Source organism: Ceratosolen solmsi, unplaced genomic scaffold (assembly GCF_000503995.2).
Source record: "Ceratosolen solmsi marchali unplaced genomic scaffold, CerSol_1.0 scaffold1, whole genome shotgun sequence".
Lineage (NCBI taxonomy): Eukaryota > Metazoa > Arthropoda > Insecta > Hymenoptera > Agaonidae > Ceratosolen > Ceratosolen solmsi.
The window spans coordinates 2860572-2874328 of record NW_011948415.1 but is presented as its reverse complement, the minus strand read 5'-3'; the positions used below and the strand labels follow the sequence as shown (position 1 = coordinate 2874328).

The 13757-nt window shown below is 31.4% G+C and overlaps 1 protein-coding gene across 1 annotated transcript; it reads right to left on the bottom strand.

Moving 5' to 3' along the window:
• Nucleotides 1-560: 560 nt before the first annotated feature.
• On the bottom strand, nt 561-1948 carry DNaseII (deoxyribonuclease II; the record flags this gene model as incomplete). The annotated part of the gene is made up of 5 exons (XM_011507613.1): nt 561-712; nt 783-921; nt 1005-1107; nt 1183-1705; nt 1778-1948. Coding segments are annotated over 5 exons (1086 nt in total), but the record flags the coding sequence as incomplete, so codon positions are not given.
• Nucleotides 1949-13757: the final 11809 nt, after the last annotated feature.

The window sequence follows — 13757 nt, the reverse complement described above, 5'->3', positions numbered from 1 at the left end:
AGAATGTTATTATATATGAGAAACTATGAGCAAAATATTTTAGGCAAAGAAAAGAATTCATATATAATGTAATTTTAATTTATCTTTCTAATATAAAGAGTACACTGAAAATAAGATAAAAATTATACATTAGAGAATTAATTTTATTAGAAAAAATTTAGAAAAATTATATTACACTAATTAATTATTGTTTTATCTACTGATTATCAAATACTATTTTTATATACATATTTATTCTTCTTATTTATACAATTGTAGAAGTCAACCTTTTCATGTAAAAAAATACATTAATACTAATTAATACAAAACTATTTATTATTTTTTTACTTCATATTTGCTTTAATTGTTAAGAGTGATACACAAAATTCAAATTTACTACTAAAAATTTTCATTAATTAAATATGATCCATACATAAAAAGTACATTTATTTCAATTAATTTTGATACATATATACATTTATATATACAAAATATATATTTAAATACTTTATATTGTACATAATACAAAGAATACCGATTCAATTAATTATAATTCAACAATTATAATAATGATCTTATGTAATCAACCAAACCAAGCCTTCGTTTGGTCCAAGTAATATTTAAAATTTCTTATCGGGCAAGGTTCAATATTGTCGACTGAATTTTTGTAAGCTTTCCAGACTTGGGGTAAATTTAAACAAACGGATCCTCCGCCTCTTTCAAATTGTGTGCTCTAAAATCATATTCAATTTTATATTATTGTTTTTAGCGAAGTGGGTAAAGAGAATATGAAGAAAATTTACAGCTCGATTGATGTCTCCCACGCAAACCCATGAATTTTTATCATTGCTCTCAACAGACGCAGCCCATTTAGAATGGTCGTGGGTATTTTTAAATTGTATTTGAGCTACTGGCAATGTAATTGATTGGATATTCAATACTCTACAATAAAATATGATATATTTGAATTGTGTTAATAAGGTTTGATATAAGTATTGGCGTTGTATTCGGTTAACTTATATTACTTGGATCGATGGCAATCGGAAGGTAATCTACCACGTCCATTAAGCCATGTTTCTGTGTATAAATCAGTATTCAACTGTGGTGCTATAAAATCATCATACAAGTCTGAAAAACATGAATGAGAAAGTCTAAATTGTTCAGCTTATTACGAGTTACTACTTATTATTTTGATTTGCTTACCTTTTCCCCATTTGCTATTCTTCGCAAACGAAGTAAATTTTTCTCCACTTTTGGAATATATATTAACTTTATTATTGTAAGATCCATTCGTTATATGAACTTGATGCGCAGCATCGACCAGAGTGGAATATTGGCTTAAACAATAATTTGGTATATTTTTCTTATATACAATAATTTCATTATACATCAATTGTTTTCCAATTGTATTAAAATTGGTTTTATTTGTTGATATGCATAAGAAACTTTGTCCATTTAATTTTCCTGTCGAAGGATAAGCATATTCACCAACTACTAACTGCTTGGCTTTTGTATGTTTTACATTTTTATTCCTTTTAGTTCTTGATTTATTGATTATGTCTCCATTATTTGGTTGTGGTGGAAAATTAGGAACACTGTGAATTAACCAAAATCCTTCATTTTCATTTGAAACGAATACTCCCTTTGTGTGTCCATAATTAAAATGTACCGATTCATTAGGAGGCTGATCATTGTACAATAACCAAAATAAATTTGTAGAATTTTTCTGTAAAATTTTACGAAATGTCAGTATAAAATGAATTCAAGTTGAAATAAAATTTCAATTAAATGCGAATACATCATCATAAATTGGAGCAAGAGTAAATCCAGGAATAGAAGTTTTTGAGGTTATATTATTTTTCGATAAAGTCCATCCATTTTGAAAAGTATTATTATCAATATATAAGTATGCGACACCTTCCTTTATTAACATATTATTACTATTTCGTATTTTTGGTATTTTGTATAAAAAAAACCTATAAATAAAATAGCTTAAATTATCGACATTAATTTTAATATTAAATCTTAAAATAATTTTTTAAAGCAAGAACCATTAATTACCAATCAACATTTTCGTTCTCTTCTCCTTTACACTGTAAAGATGTTACTAACATTAATTTATTAAAAATAGTTATTGTTAATAATAACTTATAAGCAATAACTTGTATTTGCTGCAAGACCATAGTGTAAATAATATTTTTTAGGTTATTAACAGCAAGTGCATCTGATGTACAAGTGATGTACAATTAAATATTTACAAATAAATATTTGATATTATATTTTACATCAGACTGACGTTATATATATACATATATATATATATATATATATATATATATTATTTTCATGTTTTATTATTAAAATATTTAATAAGCTTATAAAAATACAAATCACTGAACATTATATTTAGATTCAATAATATTTCCACTAGAAAATAATAAAAAGCTTCTGACAATTTCATTGGTCACGTGACAACACATGGAATATCAGCTGATACTGGTAAGTTTGAGTGCTAATTATTTTTGTCAAGGAATTTCAATGCAAATGGGCGAAATTAAAAAAGGAGGATGTAATGTGGATGCATAGTAATTTAATAATAAATATTCAATATAATGTTTAACAATAATAATAGAATTATTTGAAATGTTAAATATTACGTTATAATATTACGAAGCATAAATACAATTTGAATTATTAAAACACAAGGAAACTATAAAATAGTTTTCTTAAAAATAGTTTTAATCAAAAGAAACAGAAACAAAAATCATTGAAATTGTATTAAAAAGGAAATTTTAATTATAAATCTAAAAGAAAACTTGACCAAATCAGACTTTATAAAACTAGTTTTCTTCAAAATATTCTGTACATAATTTACTAATTTCATGATTTACATAACTACAAGCTTGTATTTATCATTAACAATAATAATATTCCGAAAAACTATTAACTATTAGTTTTTCGGAGTAACTAACTAGTAACTTATTTTTTACTGAAAACTATTATCTTTTAACGAAAACCAATTTATTTTTCAAACCATTAAATTATACAATTTAATAGTGAAAAGTTTATATAAATAGTTTTTTCATCATTACGTATATTATAAAATCTAACGTTAAAAAAATATCCACGTTTTTTCATTAATACTGCAATTATATAAAAAATCATTTTGTTTCATATAATTGAATAAAATTTTACGTTCCAATTAATTATGGTAATCGAAACATAAAGTAGATTTTCATATTCTATAAATTTCTATTAACTCGAAAGTCAACCATAAATTCTGCATTTAAATGCAGTATTCATGGCCGATATGTATGGAGGTACAATAAAGTATTTGCATAATAAATAATATATATTAGAAAATGAGCTCAAAACATTATTAATCTACGGTATTAGTTAACTATTATTAACCATCTAGTATAATTACGTAATGCAAACATTACAATCTTATGTCGTTTATTTTATCGGCTTCTATTATTCCGTATAATGGAGAAAATGGTATGAAAAATCAGTCAAGAGTTTTAATACAAGAATAAGGGTATTTAAAAATTACTGCATGTGTTACAAAAGTATTTTGAAAGCTCTTTCACATGCCCGTATCTAAAACAAAATTTAACAATAATAAATCTGCCTCCATATCGTTATCTAGTGAATAAAAGTTTAACAATTTCTCATTCATTAGCGCCTCATAGTGAGCTTTCTTCCTGGACTACACAATTGTTCTCCTTCTCATCTCCGTCTTTTCTTCTCTAATCGTTTTTACGCGAGTTTAATACACTAAGGCGACTAATATCTGTCACATAAAAAACAAAAAAAAAACAAAAAAACAAAAAAAATGAAAGAATGCGTCAGAGGTTTCCTAAATAGGTAACTGATAAAAGAATAACATTAAGAAAAAGAACTTAAGCATAAGGCAAGCATTGTCCAGAGACCGATCGATGGGGATATCGTGTTATCATGTTTCAAGGCACAATTAAATGTAATCGCATAAATTGTAAATAGACTGCGAATAATTTTAATATGCTTATAGTAAATATAGTGTTTTTTAGTGCACGATCCACTAAATACATCCTATTCTAGTTTTCTAAATAATATTTAAGAATATTTATTCGGATTTTATATGTTGATAAAATGAAATTATATCGTTTAATTTAAGAAGGTTTGTGCTTTAGTGAAGTTCAGTAGTGAAATAAAAAAGTTCGTAGGTAATGTGTTAGAAAATGTTCAGCGTTAAATCCATTATAATTCTATTATTGTGGAATAGTAGTGTTAGGATATTTTACATGTTTATGTTTGTATATTATATTTCTATTTTAAATAATCTAAAAACTCAAATGATGATATATTTCGTGATAAAAGTTCCGGACACTTTTATACTTTCTTGAAGCAACAAGATAAATCGAAAATATACTAGAAGGAGTGTAAAACTTTTTTTAGCAATATTTTACAATTTTGCAATATATCGTATTGTATTGAAGAAATGATGTATGCTGTATAGACGGTGTTCATTTCACCCACTGAAAACGGAGTTGTAGCACAAATGGCGAAAGTACAATGCTTTCGGTAATTTCGAAATCTATCAGCATTCATCCATACTAAAAATGATCAAAATAGTAGCTTATTATGCTGCATGCATCTTTAATGAAAGTTTCTTTCTATTCTTAAAAATAATAGCGACTGGAGGTCGTAATTGGACCACAAGTGACTGTACTTGTGTCGAAAATGTTAAAAATGCGCTAACAGTGGATGTTAGCAAATAGAAAACAGCAAGAACACAAGAGGTTTGGATTACTCGACCAAACAAGAGAATACAAAACAAAAGTGAGCTTTTTATAAATGCTGATGACTTATTATATTGATTTACTTGATTTGTATACTAATCAAGTGTTCGGATGACTTTAGTGCAATTTTTTCCACGTTTTGGACTTTCGTAAAAATTAATTTACACTTTATTTACTATCGCAAGTGGTAGTGTCAAGTTTTTATGTTGCCATTTCTTATGTATTTTCTAATGAAAAAGAAAAAAAGAAAAAAAATACTCAATTTGTTACATTAAATTCTCAATAAAATAATAACAACAACAACAAAAATTTGAAGGATAAAAAAATAGTTATTCAGATTGTTGGATGTAATAATTTCTCAACTATAGTTTACTGGGAGAATAATTATCAGAATTAATATAAAATTTTAGCTAGCTCTATGAATTTGAAAAATAATTGCCTTAAAGTAATTGACAAGGAAAAAATTGATCGAAAGTCTTATTAATAGTAATGTCATCTGTATATTTATATATGTAGCTATGTTAACTTAATTATACTGTAATTCCTACAATGACTATCTAACGTATGAATAATCGTAATAGTAATACGTAAACACGTATATATTTAATAACTTCTGCTGGCATACAATTTCATACACTGACATGCGTTGATACGTACATAAAATTATAAAGATACACGTACACGTGCTATCATAGATACAGAAAATTGTTTTGCCTATTAAGCGTACTATCAAAAGTACGTCATTTCGGTTAGTTCTATTCCCCTGATATAAGTATTCGCATATGACGGGCGACCACGTATTTTATGAAAAATGCCTAAGGCAAGTAAATACGACCGCGTATGAAAAATAAAATCATTTTATTATTTCGCTACATAGTGAGCGAGAGAGGGGAAAGATGGCGGAGAGGTTGGCGGGAGGAGGAGGAGGAGGAGGAGGAGGAGGAGGAGGAGGAGGAGGAGGAGGAGGAGGAGGAGGAGGAGGAGGAGGAGGAGGAGGAGGAGGAGGAGGAGGAGGAGGAGGAGGAGGAGGAGGAGGAGGAGGAGGAGGAGGAGGAGGAGGAGGAGGAGGAGGAGGAGGAGGAGGAGGAGGAGGAGGAGGAGGAGGAGGAGGAGGAGGAGGAGGAGGAGGAGGAGGAGGAGGAGGAGGAGGAGGAGGAGGAGGAGGAGGAGGAGGAGGAGGAGGAGGAGGAGGAGGAGGAGGAGGAGGAGGAGGAGGAGGAGGAGGAGGAGGAGGAGGAGGAGGAGGAGGAGGAGGAGGAGGAGGAGGAGGAGGAGGAGGAGGAGGAGGAGGAGGAGGAGGAGGAGGAGGAGGAGGAGGAGGAGGAGGAGGAGGAGGAGGAGGAGGAGGAGGAGGAGGAGGAGGAGGAGGAGGAGGAGGAGGAGGAGGAGGAGGAGGAGGAGGAGGAGGAGGAGGAGGAGGAGGAGGAGGAGGAGGAGGAGGAGGAGGAGGAGGAGGAGACCGGGCTGTCTAAATGTACACGTACGATGTACGTGTCATGCGCGCGTAGTGGATTACTTATGCTCGTCGTGCTAAGCCGTTTGCGCATACATTACAATCAACTGTCATTGTGCTCCATCTTTTTTTATGTTTATATACAACCGAGTCTTTTCATTTTCTCCAATCTCTAGACGGAACCTCCGTTTTTTTTAGCACTTCTGTGGGACTGTAGATCGACGAATTTTGAAAACTTTGAAAGCGAAGCTATAGTTTCGTATTTTCCAACACGTTTGAGAGTAATTGGACTTAGAAATAAATGTTTCTGTTTGGAAGTCGTATTTTATTTTCATAGCTTTATTCGGTTTAATGCCTGACCGTTAAAATCGAATCTTTTAGACTTCGTGTCGCATCAACATATATCGTATTTAAAAATGTCGAAATAATTATTTACTCGTACAATTACTTTAGCCCATAAATTATATATATTTCAATGATCTAATAATAACATAAACTTATTTGAAAAGATTATTATTTTTTTTTTTTATTTGAATTTTATAATAGCTTGTACAGAGGTATTTTCTGTTTAGAGTTTCTTCTAATTTCCGAATACTTACTACATAATAGCTATTTTAGTTTTTTCAATGATAATTGTTTGTAAACTTATAATTCTACAATTGCAGGATAAATGGAATCATGAAAACAAAAATATGCATGCAAAATATAGCATATTTTTATAGGGCATTAAACAAATCTAACAATATAGTACAAGAGACAAAAATTCGGAGTGATTATAAAATAAAACAATTAAATTTTGTTGAATTTTATTTTTTAGCACGACAGATAAAATTATTAGTTGTAGAACTATAAAGTTATTCTCTTGCGAAATGGCATTATAATTGCATTTGTAAAGGTGAACAACGGCAACCAATACATTGAGAGTATTTATTTTCCAACGCTTTCAGCGAATCGACAATATATTTTATTAATAATATTTATCAATAAAACTTGAATATTGAACTTGCAGAAATAATAACTTATGCTATTAATTGCTATAATACTACTTAAATAAATGTATAGAATGTTTTTCTCTTAGCCTTAAAAAGAATATTTATTGTTTAGTTATAATGGTTATTATTGTTATATATGTTAAAATTAAAAAACGAAAATGTTATTTGGAAAAAGCGACGCTTTTTAAATATTTTTATCTTTCGTGGGAGTCGATTACGGATATTATCAGCAAAACAGTGCTTTTACGGCGGCATTGTAACGCTACAAATTTCAAATACATAATAAATTTAGACTTTTTCTATATTCGTGAATAAAGAATGATTTCGAATTTAAGATTTATCGAAGCAAGATCATAAATATTTAGTAATAGATTTATTAATGGCGTTATATGGTAATTTGAGGTGAAGACATATTAAATATTTAGTCTTAAATATTTCATTGATAAGCACTTTTCAAACATGTTAAAGAACTGCTTTATTAAAACTTATTTTATTAACTTTATGCCAGTGATTGAATAAAAATTTGTCGAATAATCATTTATGATTGAAAATATTAATAAGTAACCCTTAATGCAGAATATTAGCAGATGTAAATTAATCCTTCATTTTCAATTATTTAATTAAGAGATACAAGAAATATCGCAAATCATTTAAATAAAAAAATCTTTTAACTTATTCAATATACACTAAGAGTAGTTAATAATCTCGCATCTGAATTTGAATAGTTTGTTATGTCCTTTATTAATGATAGAAATTCTGATAAAAATATATCCATCGCTTGTAAATAAAAATTGTCAGAATTTTGCATCAAATTTTTAACTCGTTCAATGTACTTTGGAAATAATTAAGAATTTTACATTAAAATCTTAAAAGTCTGTCGTGTACTTTATCAAAGCAGAATTTCTTGCGAAAATGTATTGCGAATTTGTATATAAATAAAAATTTCCATGTTTTTGCTATTGTCACACATATGAAGAAGCATACAGTAGAAGATTTTCTAACATAAAAAAAGAAATTTTAATGTATTGCCAGATGACAAAAAATTTTCGAAATATTTATAGTTATTTAAACCAACTGCTTACTACTGTAAATCTCATTTGTTTTGTCATTCAAAATATCTTTGTGGAAAATCTTTCCATGAACAATAAGTACGACTGTTTGCCAGTATCTAAAAGCAGCTGATGTCACAAGTTACGATTGAAACGCGTGTAAAGAAATCTATAAGTGTCGAATTTAAAACGGGAACACAACAAACAATCATAAAATAGCAATAACGACCAATGCCGTCCATTAGTGGATGTCGACGTTCCATGTAAGCACAGGAAAGCAAGCAGCATACTACTCAGTTGCATGCAAAACAATTTGCACGCATAAATTATTTTACAACGTAAATATTTATAAATAATTATTAATTACATAATTACTAATAAGGCTTATACAACAGCTAAAGTCTTTTATATTTCATTTTGTCAATAGCACACATCCCACGACCATTATTACCACTCGCTTAACTACAACTATTAACAATAGCCGTAGCTACGATATTAATCCCAAAAGTCCAGCCGAATTATCAACCTGGTTATCTAGCAACCTGAGCACTCCACGTGCCAGGCTCAATGCGAAGCTACAACGGTGACGGTATCGCGGCTGGCGGCACTTCGTTTAGAACAAGCATCTCCTGCCGACTAAGTTTTTGCTCCAGTGTCACTAGATCAGTCGATATAAACCTCGGCGACCATCGTGCTCAAGCTCTCCCTAATGCCGCTGAGCGACGTCGCACTCCAGACACCCCCATTGCATACAACATAATTGATTCGCCGACGCTCGTAAGAAGAGGATTCTTGCTGGGCCGTTATCCACCAGTCTTGGCTACAATCTCGCATTACGCCATCGTCGTTGCCGCCACCATCGCCGCTTAGTCTGACACTTTCTTTACGTGTTTGCCGAGGGTGAACTTACTCTCAAATCCACCCCTACATGTTTAGCAACTGCTTTTGTCGCGTCTCGCACTTGAACAAGCTGTAAGCTGCCGATGCGTCTCTTCTTTTGTAATCCTGTCTCGATATTTTTCATTAATAGTCATGATAATAATGGCGATTATGCCGATTGCCGATGATGATTATAATAGCAACAAATGGATATTTTCATTAGTTGAGCCATCAGTCCTCTAGCCGATGATAATTAAGATATTTTACACGTTTTTATACGTACCTAATTGGTAGACTTCAACAATATTAATTGATAAGAAAAAAAAAGATGAAGAAATATTGCTCATCTAGTCAATTTATACGTTATGTATAATATCGATTAAAATAACAGACGAAGGCATTCCTAATGCAATATGAGAATTAATATTTGCATTTCGATCTATCAATAAGGAATCATAGAAATTTGCGAATTAAGCCTCATCGTTCGAGAATGAAGGTAATCTGATATAATCCTAGACTTATGTCCACTGCAAAAACGGCGTTCTCGAGAAATGGACCAATTATGTGCTGCAAATAAATCACCGAGGGTTTTCGCGGGATGATATAAACGCCAACCGGGATTGTACGAGCAAAGTGTAAGGCTATTGTAACCCGTGGCAAATTTTCGTGAACAATGTGACCGCGGCTTTATTCGGTGCTCATGAATGTATATTACAATACCGACATTTTCATGCCTCCCGATCTTGTTAATGTTGTCTAATGCCGGAAGCGTCTCTATTATAGCTGGTAGTCTCGTATTCATTTATCACATTTGTATAAATAGAAAAGTGCCTATAAACTTCTTTACGGCATTCACGATATCCGAAATTATTTTTTACTAATTTTATGCATAAGATTAATCAGTAGTCGATTATTATTATAATGTGCCCGCCTTTATACAATATAATTTATCTTTTACATTTAATATGTGTTGCTTACTCACGTATTAAGTATCTTGTCGATATAATGTTAATTAATGGCTACTGTTGTTTGCCCATTTTACTCGTTAAAAATAAACTTTTAACGACGTTCTTTTACAACAATTATATTATGTAATAAGTGATATAATGTATTGTTTCTTACGAAAACTATGTCTTACAATGTAAATGAAAAAAATACATTAGATTGGCATTTTAAAGTCATAAAAAAGAAAACTAAAAATAAAAATTGTATAAATTATGTACTTATATTTAATACAATTTAATGTCGTGTATCAGTGAAAAATATAATAAAGTTTCTAATTTGCACATGTACAGAGAGTGGTTTAGATAAAAATACTTTAAAAGCTTGAACACAAATTAATTAAATAAAATATAATAATTTTAAAATATTGTCTTACCTTATAGCACTTATTTTACAACTCTTATAATTATTACAGATTATTGTCAGAGTGCTTCTCAATAATAATGTTGTTTTTTTTTTCCAAAAATAAAGATTTTAGGATAATCGAGCCTCCTGTATTATTGCTGCATCGTTCCTCTAAGTACTCGAAATGCCAGAAATACAAAACACGTATATTTGGCTTTATTATTATTGAAATAAATACCGTTTTAGCTATATTTGAATATGATGATACATATGCACGAGTGCGGGCGCGCGCGCACGTACGTGCAAATATGCATTTCGATGCAGATATATGTATATATGCATAGGCTTACGTGTACATACAGTATTACGTGTAGTTACAGACATACCGATTACATTGGGAAAACCGAGCAAAAGCATTGTCAAAGTTGGCTTAATTATTAGCGCGAATTTTCCTTCATTCGTTGTGTAGGAGTTGGATGAAAATGGAGGCGTCGAGACACAAGAGAAGTGGGCGAGAGAAACTAGAATCCATTCCTGAAAAGACAGAGAGGTCTAGTAATCTTGGATGACTTGCGGTTCCGAGTACCGTAACAATCACGAACTGCTAAATTATCTTCAGAGAAAGAGAATATTTAGACAAAGTGGGACTAGTATACCATATCGATTTTACAGTGCAATAATCCGAGTAAATAGATAATTGATATTGTGAAAGAGATATCGAAGGATCAGAATCCACGGTACATTTATTTATTAGAATTGTTGGTGCCAGTTTACAGATATTCGTAATATACGTTTCATTTACTTTTTTTTTGTTTTTTCGTTTATTACTTTACAGGATACACGCGCCTATTTCTCATTTGCGCCTCATTCTCTATACATTTATTTTATAATTAAGTTTACACTGCTTTATAAGCAAATGATGGCATTGATAGGTCAAAGGTTGACTAGCCATTATTTTATCGATTATTTAATTCATTCGTTTTATCGATCCGTCGAAATTCCTCTTAAGGGGAACCGCCATATCCGTCGGCTAAGCTGAAATCTCTGCATAATCACGTGACCTCACACACACACACGCGCGCGCACACACACACACACACACACACACACACACACATATCAACGGAGATGATGTGGTAGAACGTGGATAAAGAGTCTGTCGTCATTATGGCAAATTCCGAAGAACGTAGAGCTTCGGGAAAAGCTCTACATTGCAACGACTATGACTTCTTTCAGGAATCCAGGGTATAACAATAATCGCCCAGAAAATGGATAAACAAAATGAGATAGGTAAGGCATACTTAAAATATTAACTCGAACGTTTCATAATTTATAAAAGTATTAATTTCTTTTGTATTTAACAAAAATTTTCAGTTTAAATTTAGATCTATTGCGCGTGTTCTTAAATTTGTGGAAATGATCGGGAGTTTATTTCTTAAAAAATGCATATGTATTTGAAAGAATACATTAATTAAATATTGTTTCTAAATTGTTAATTAATGCGTACATTTAGGCATACATACATTCTACAGTTTATCAAAGAAGTATAATTACATATATATTCGAACGACTGATATTATTTGTACTTAAAAATGATAATAAGTCTATAGATAGTAATAATTTAACGAAATTTAGATATGATATTTATTTATTTATTTATTGATGAAATTTCAGCGTTAATCAATGCCACATTCGTTAAATTCCTTATTAGTAGAACGTCGATATAGCTTAAAGAAAAATAGATACTAAGATAAAAAAATAAATACTAGCATTTACAGAATTAAAAAGTAAATAAATTTTTATAATAGAAATTTTTTATGATTCTATTACGTATGTGTTAAAAAATTTATTGAAATCTATGAGAAACAGGACTTCATTAAGAGAACCATCTTTAAAACTACGAAACTTCTTCGTATTTCCTTAATAAGAGGAAATGCCGCTTTCATTGCAGAATATTAACATCATGATTTTGTTATTTTATCAATTATCGCAAAGCGATTCTAGCATTTCATATAGCATTAACAGTTTTTGATACTTTTTACTCGTGTTGCGCATACGGATGCATTATAAAAATGTCTTTACATTTGCTATCCATTAAAAAGAAAAAGAAGAGTAAGTACCGCAAGTTCATCAGCGATGCGAAAACAGTAGAGCTCGAGGGGAAGAGAGAAAACAAAAGTGCGAGTTAGAAGCGCAGATTATTTCAGCGCATCCGCGAGAGTCGGAAGTGAATTGCTATCCAGCAGCGAATCCGGTGAACTCGTGGCCTTCTCCAATGAGATAGAGAGAGAGAGAGAGAGAGAATGAGGAGGTTACCCACTTGGAACTTGCGCGCGAGCTCCAGTATTTACAAAAGGAATCCGGAGCCTGAGCGTTAACGCGAATCACTATGTCGGAGAAGGAAGAAGGGTTTTCGAGTGCTACGGTATTCTCATGCATTCTCTCCCTTTCTTCCGTGCACTCGGCAGGTACATTAACGCACCACTATATATAGACTCACAAGCCACAGTCGCGACCATAACTCCATCTCGCGCGTGTAAAGGTTCGTAGGAGGAGAAAGGCCAACAAGACTTGAATTAGATGCCGCTATTTGTATTAATGTGCGTCTTTATGGCAATAGGCGATTGTAACTTGACTCTCTTTGCATGAGCTGCGGAGATTGAAAAAGAGAGAGAGAGAGAGAGAGAGAGAGAGAGAGAGAGTGTGTGTGTGTGTGGGTACGTGTGCGTACGTGTACTCGATTCCTTCCCTATATGCATAATTATTTATATGTTCGACGGAGTAGGACGGAGGAAACAACGAGTGCCTAATATCTTTACGTTTCCGGATTAGAAATAGATATCTTTACAGTATTCATTTGTAATTGTTATGAAGACTAATTAATGTTCCGTCGACACAGTGTTTGTTTTGACAAAAATGTAATAAATGTTTTCCTATATAACGTAATGTGAACAATATCAGATCATTTTATCAATTGTCTTTTACTTTATTCCCTGCCAGGAGCTTTATACTTTTATTTTTAGTAAAATTGCGCTACTCCGCTCCATCAAGTTTCCACGACACGCTCAAACTTTATTCATACCCAGTTAAAACTATTTAATGACAATAATACTGTAATTTACACTATCTACGGCTATATCAATCGAGACAAGCAACAAGGGTAAACGAGAATAAAAAGGTCCTTTCCTTCGCTCGGCTTCTCAATCTCTTTGAAAATCACAAATTTAAAAAAAAAGAAAAAAAAAACGCTTGCCCACCAAACTCCTTTAGCTTTATC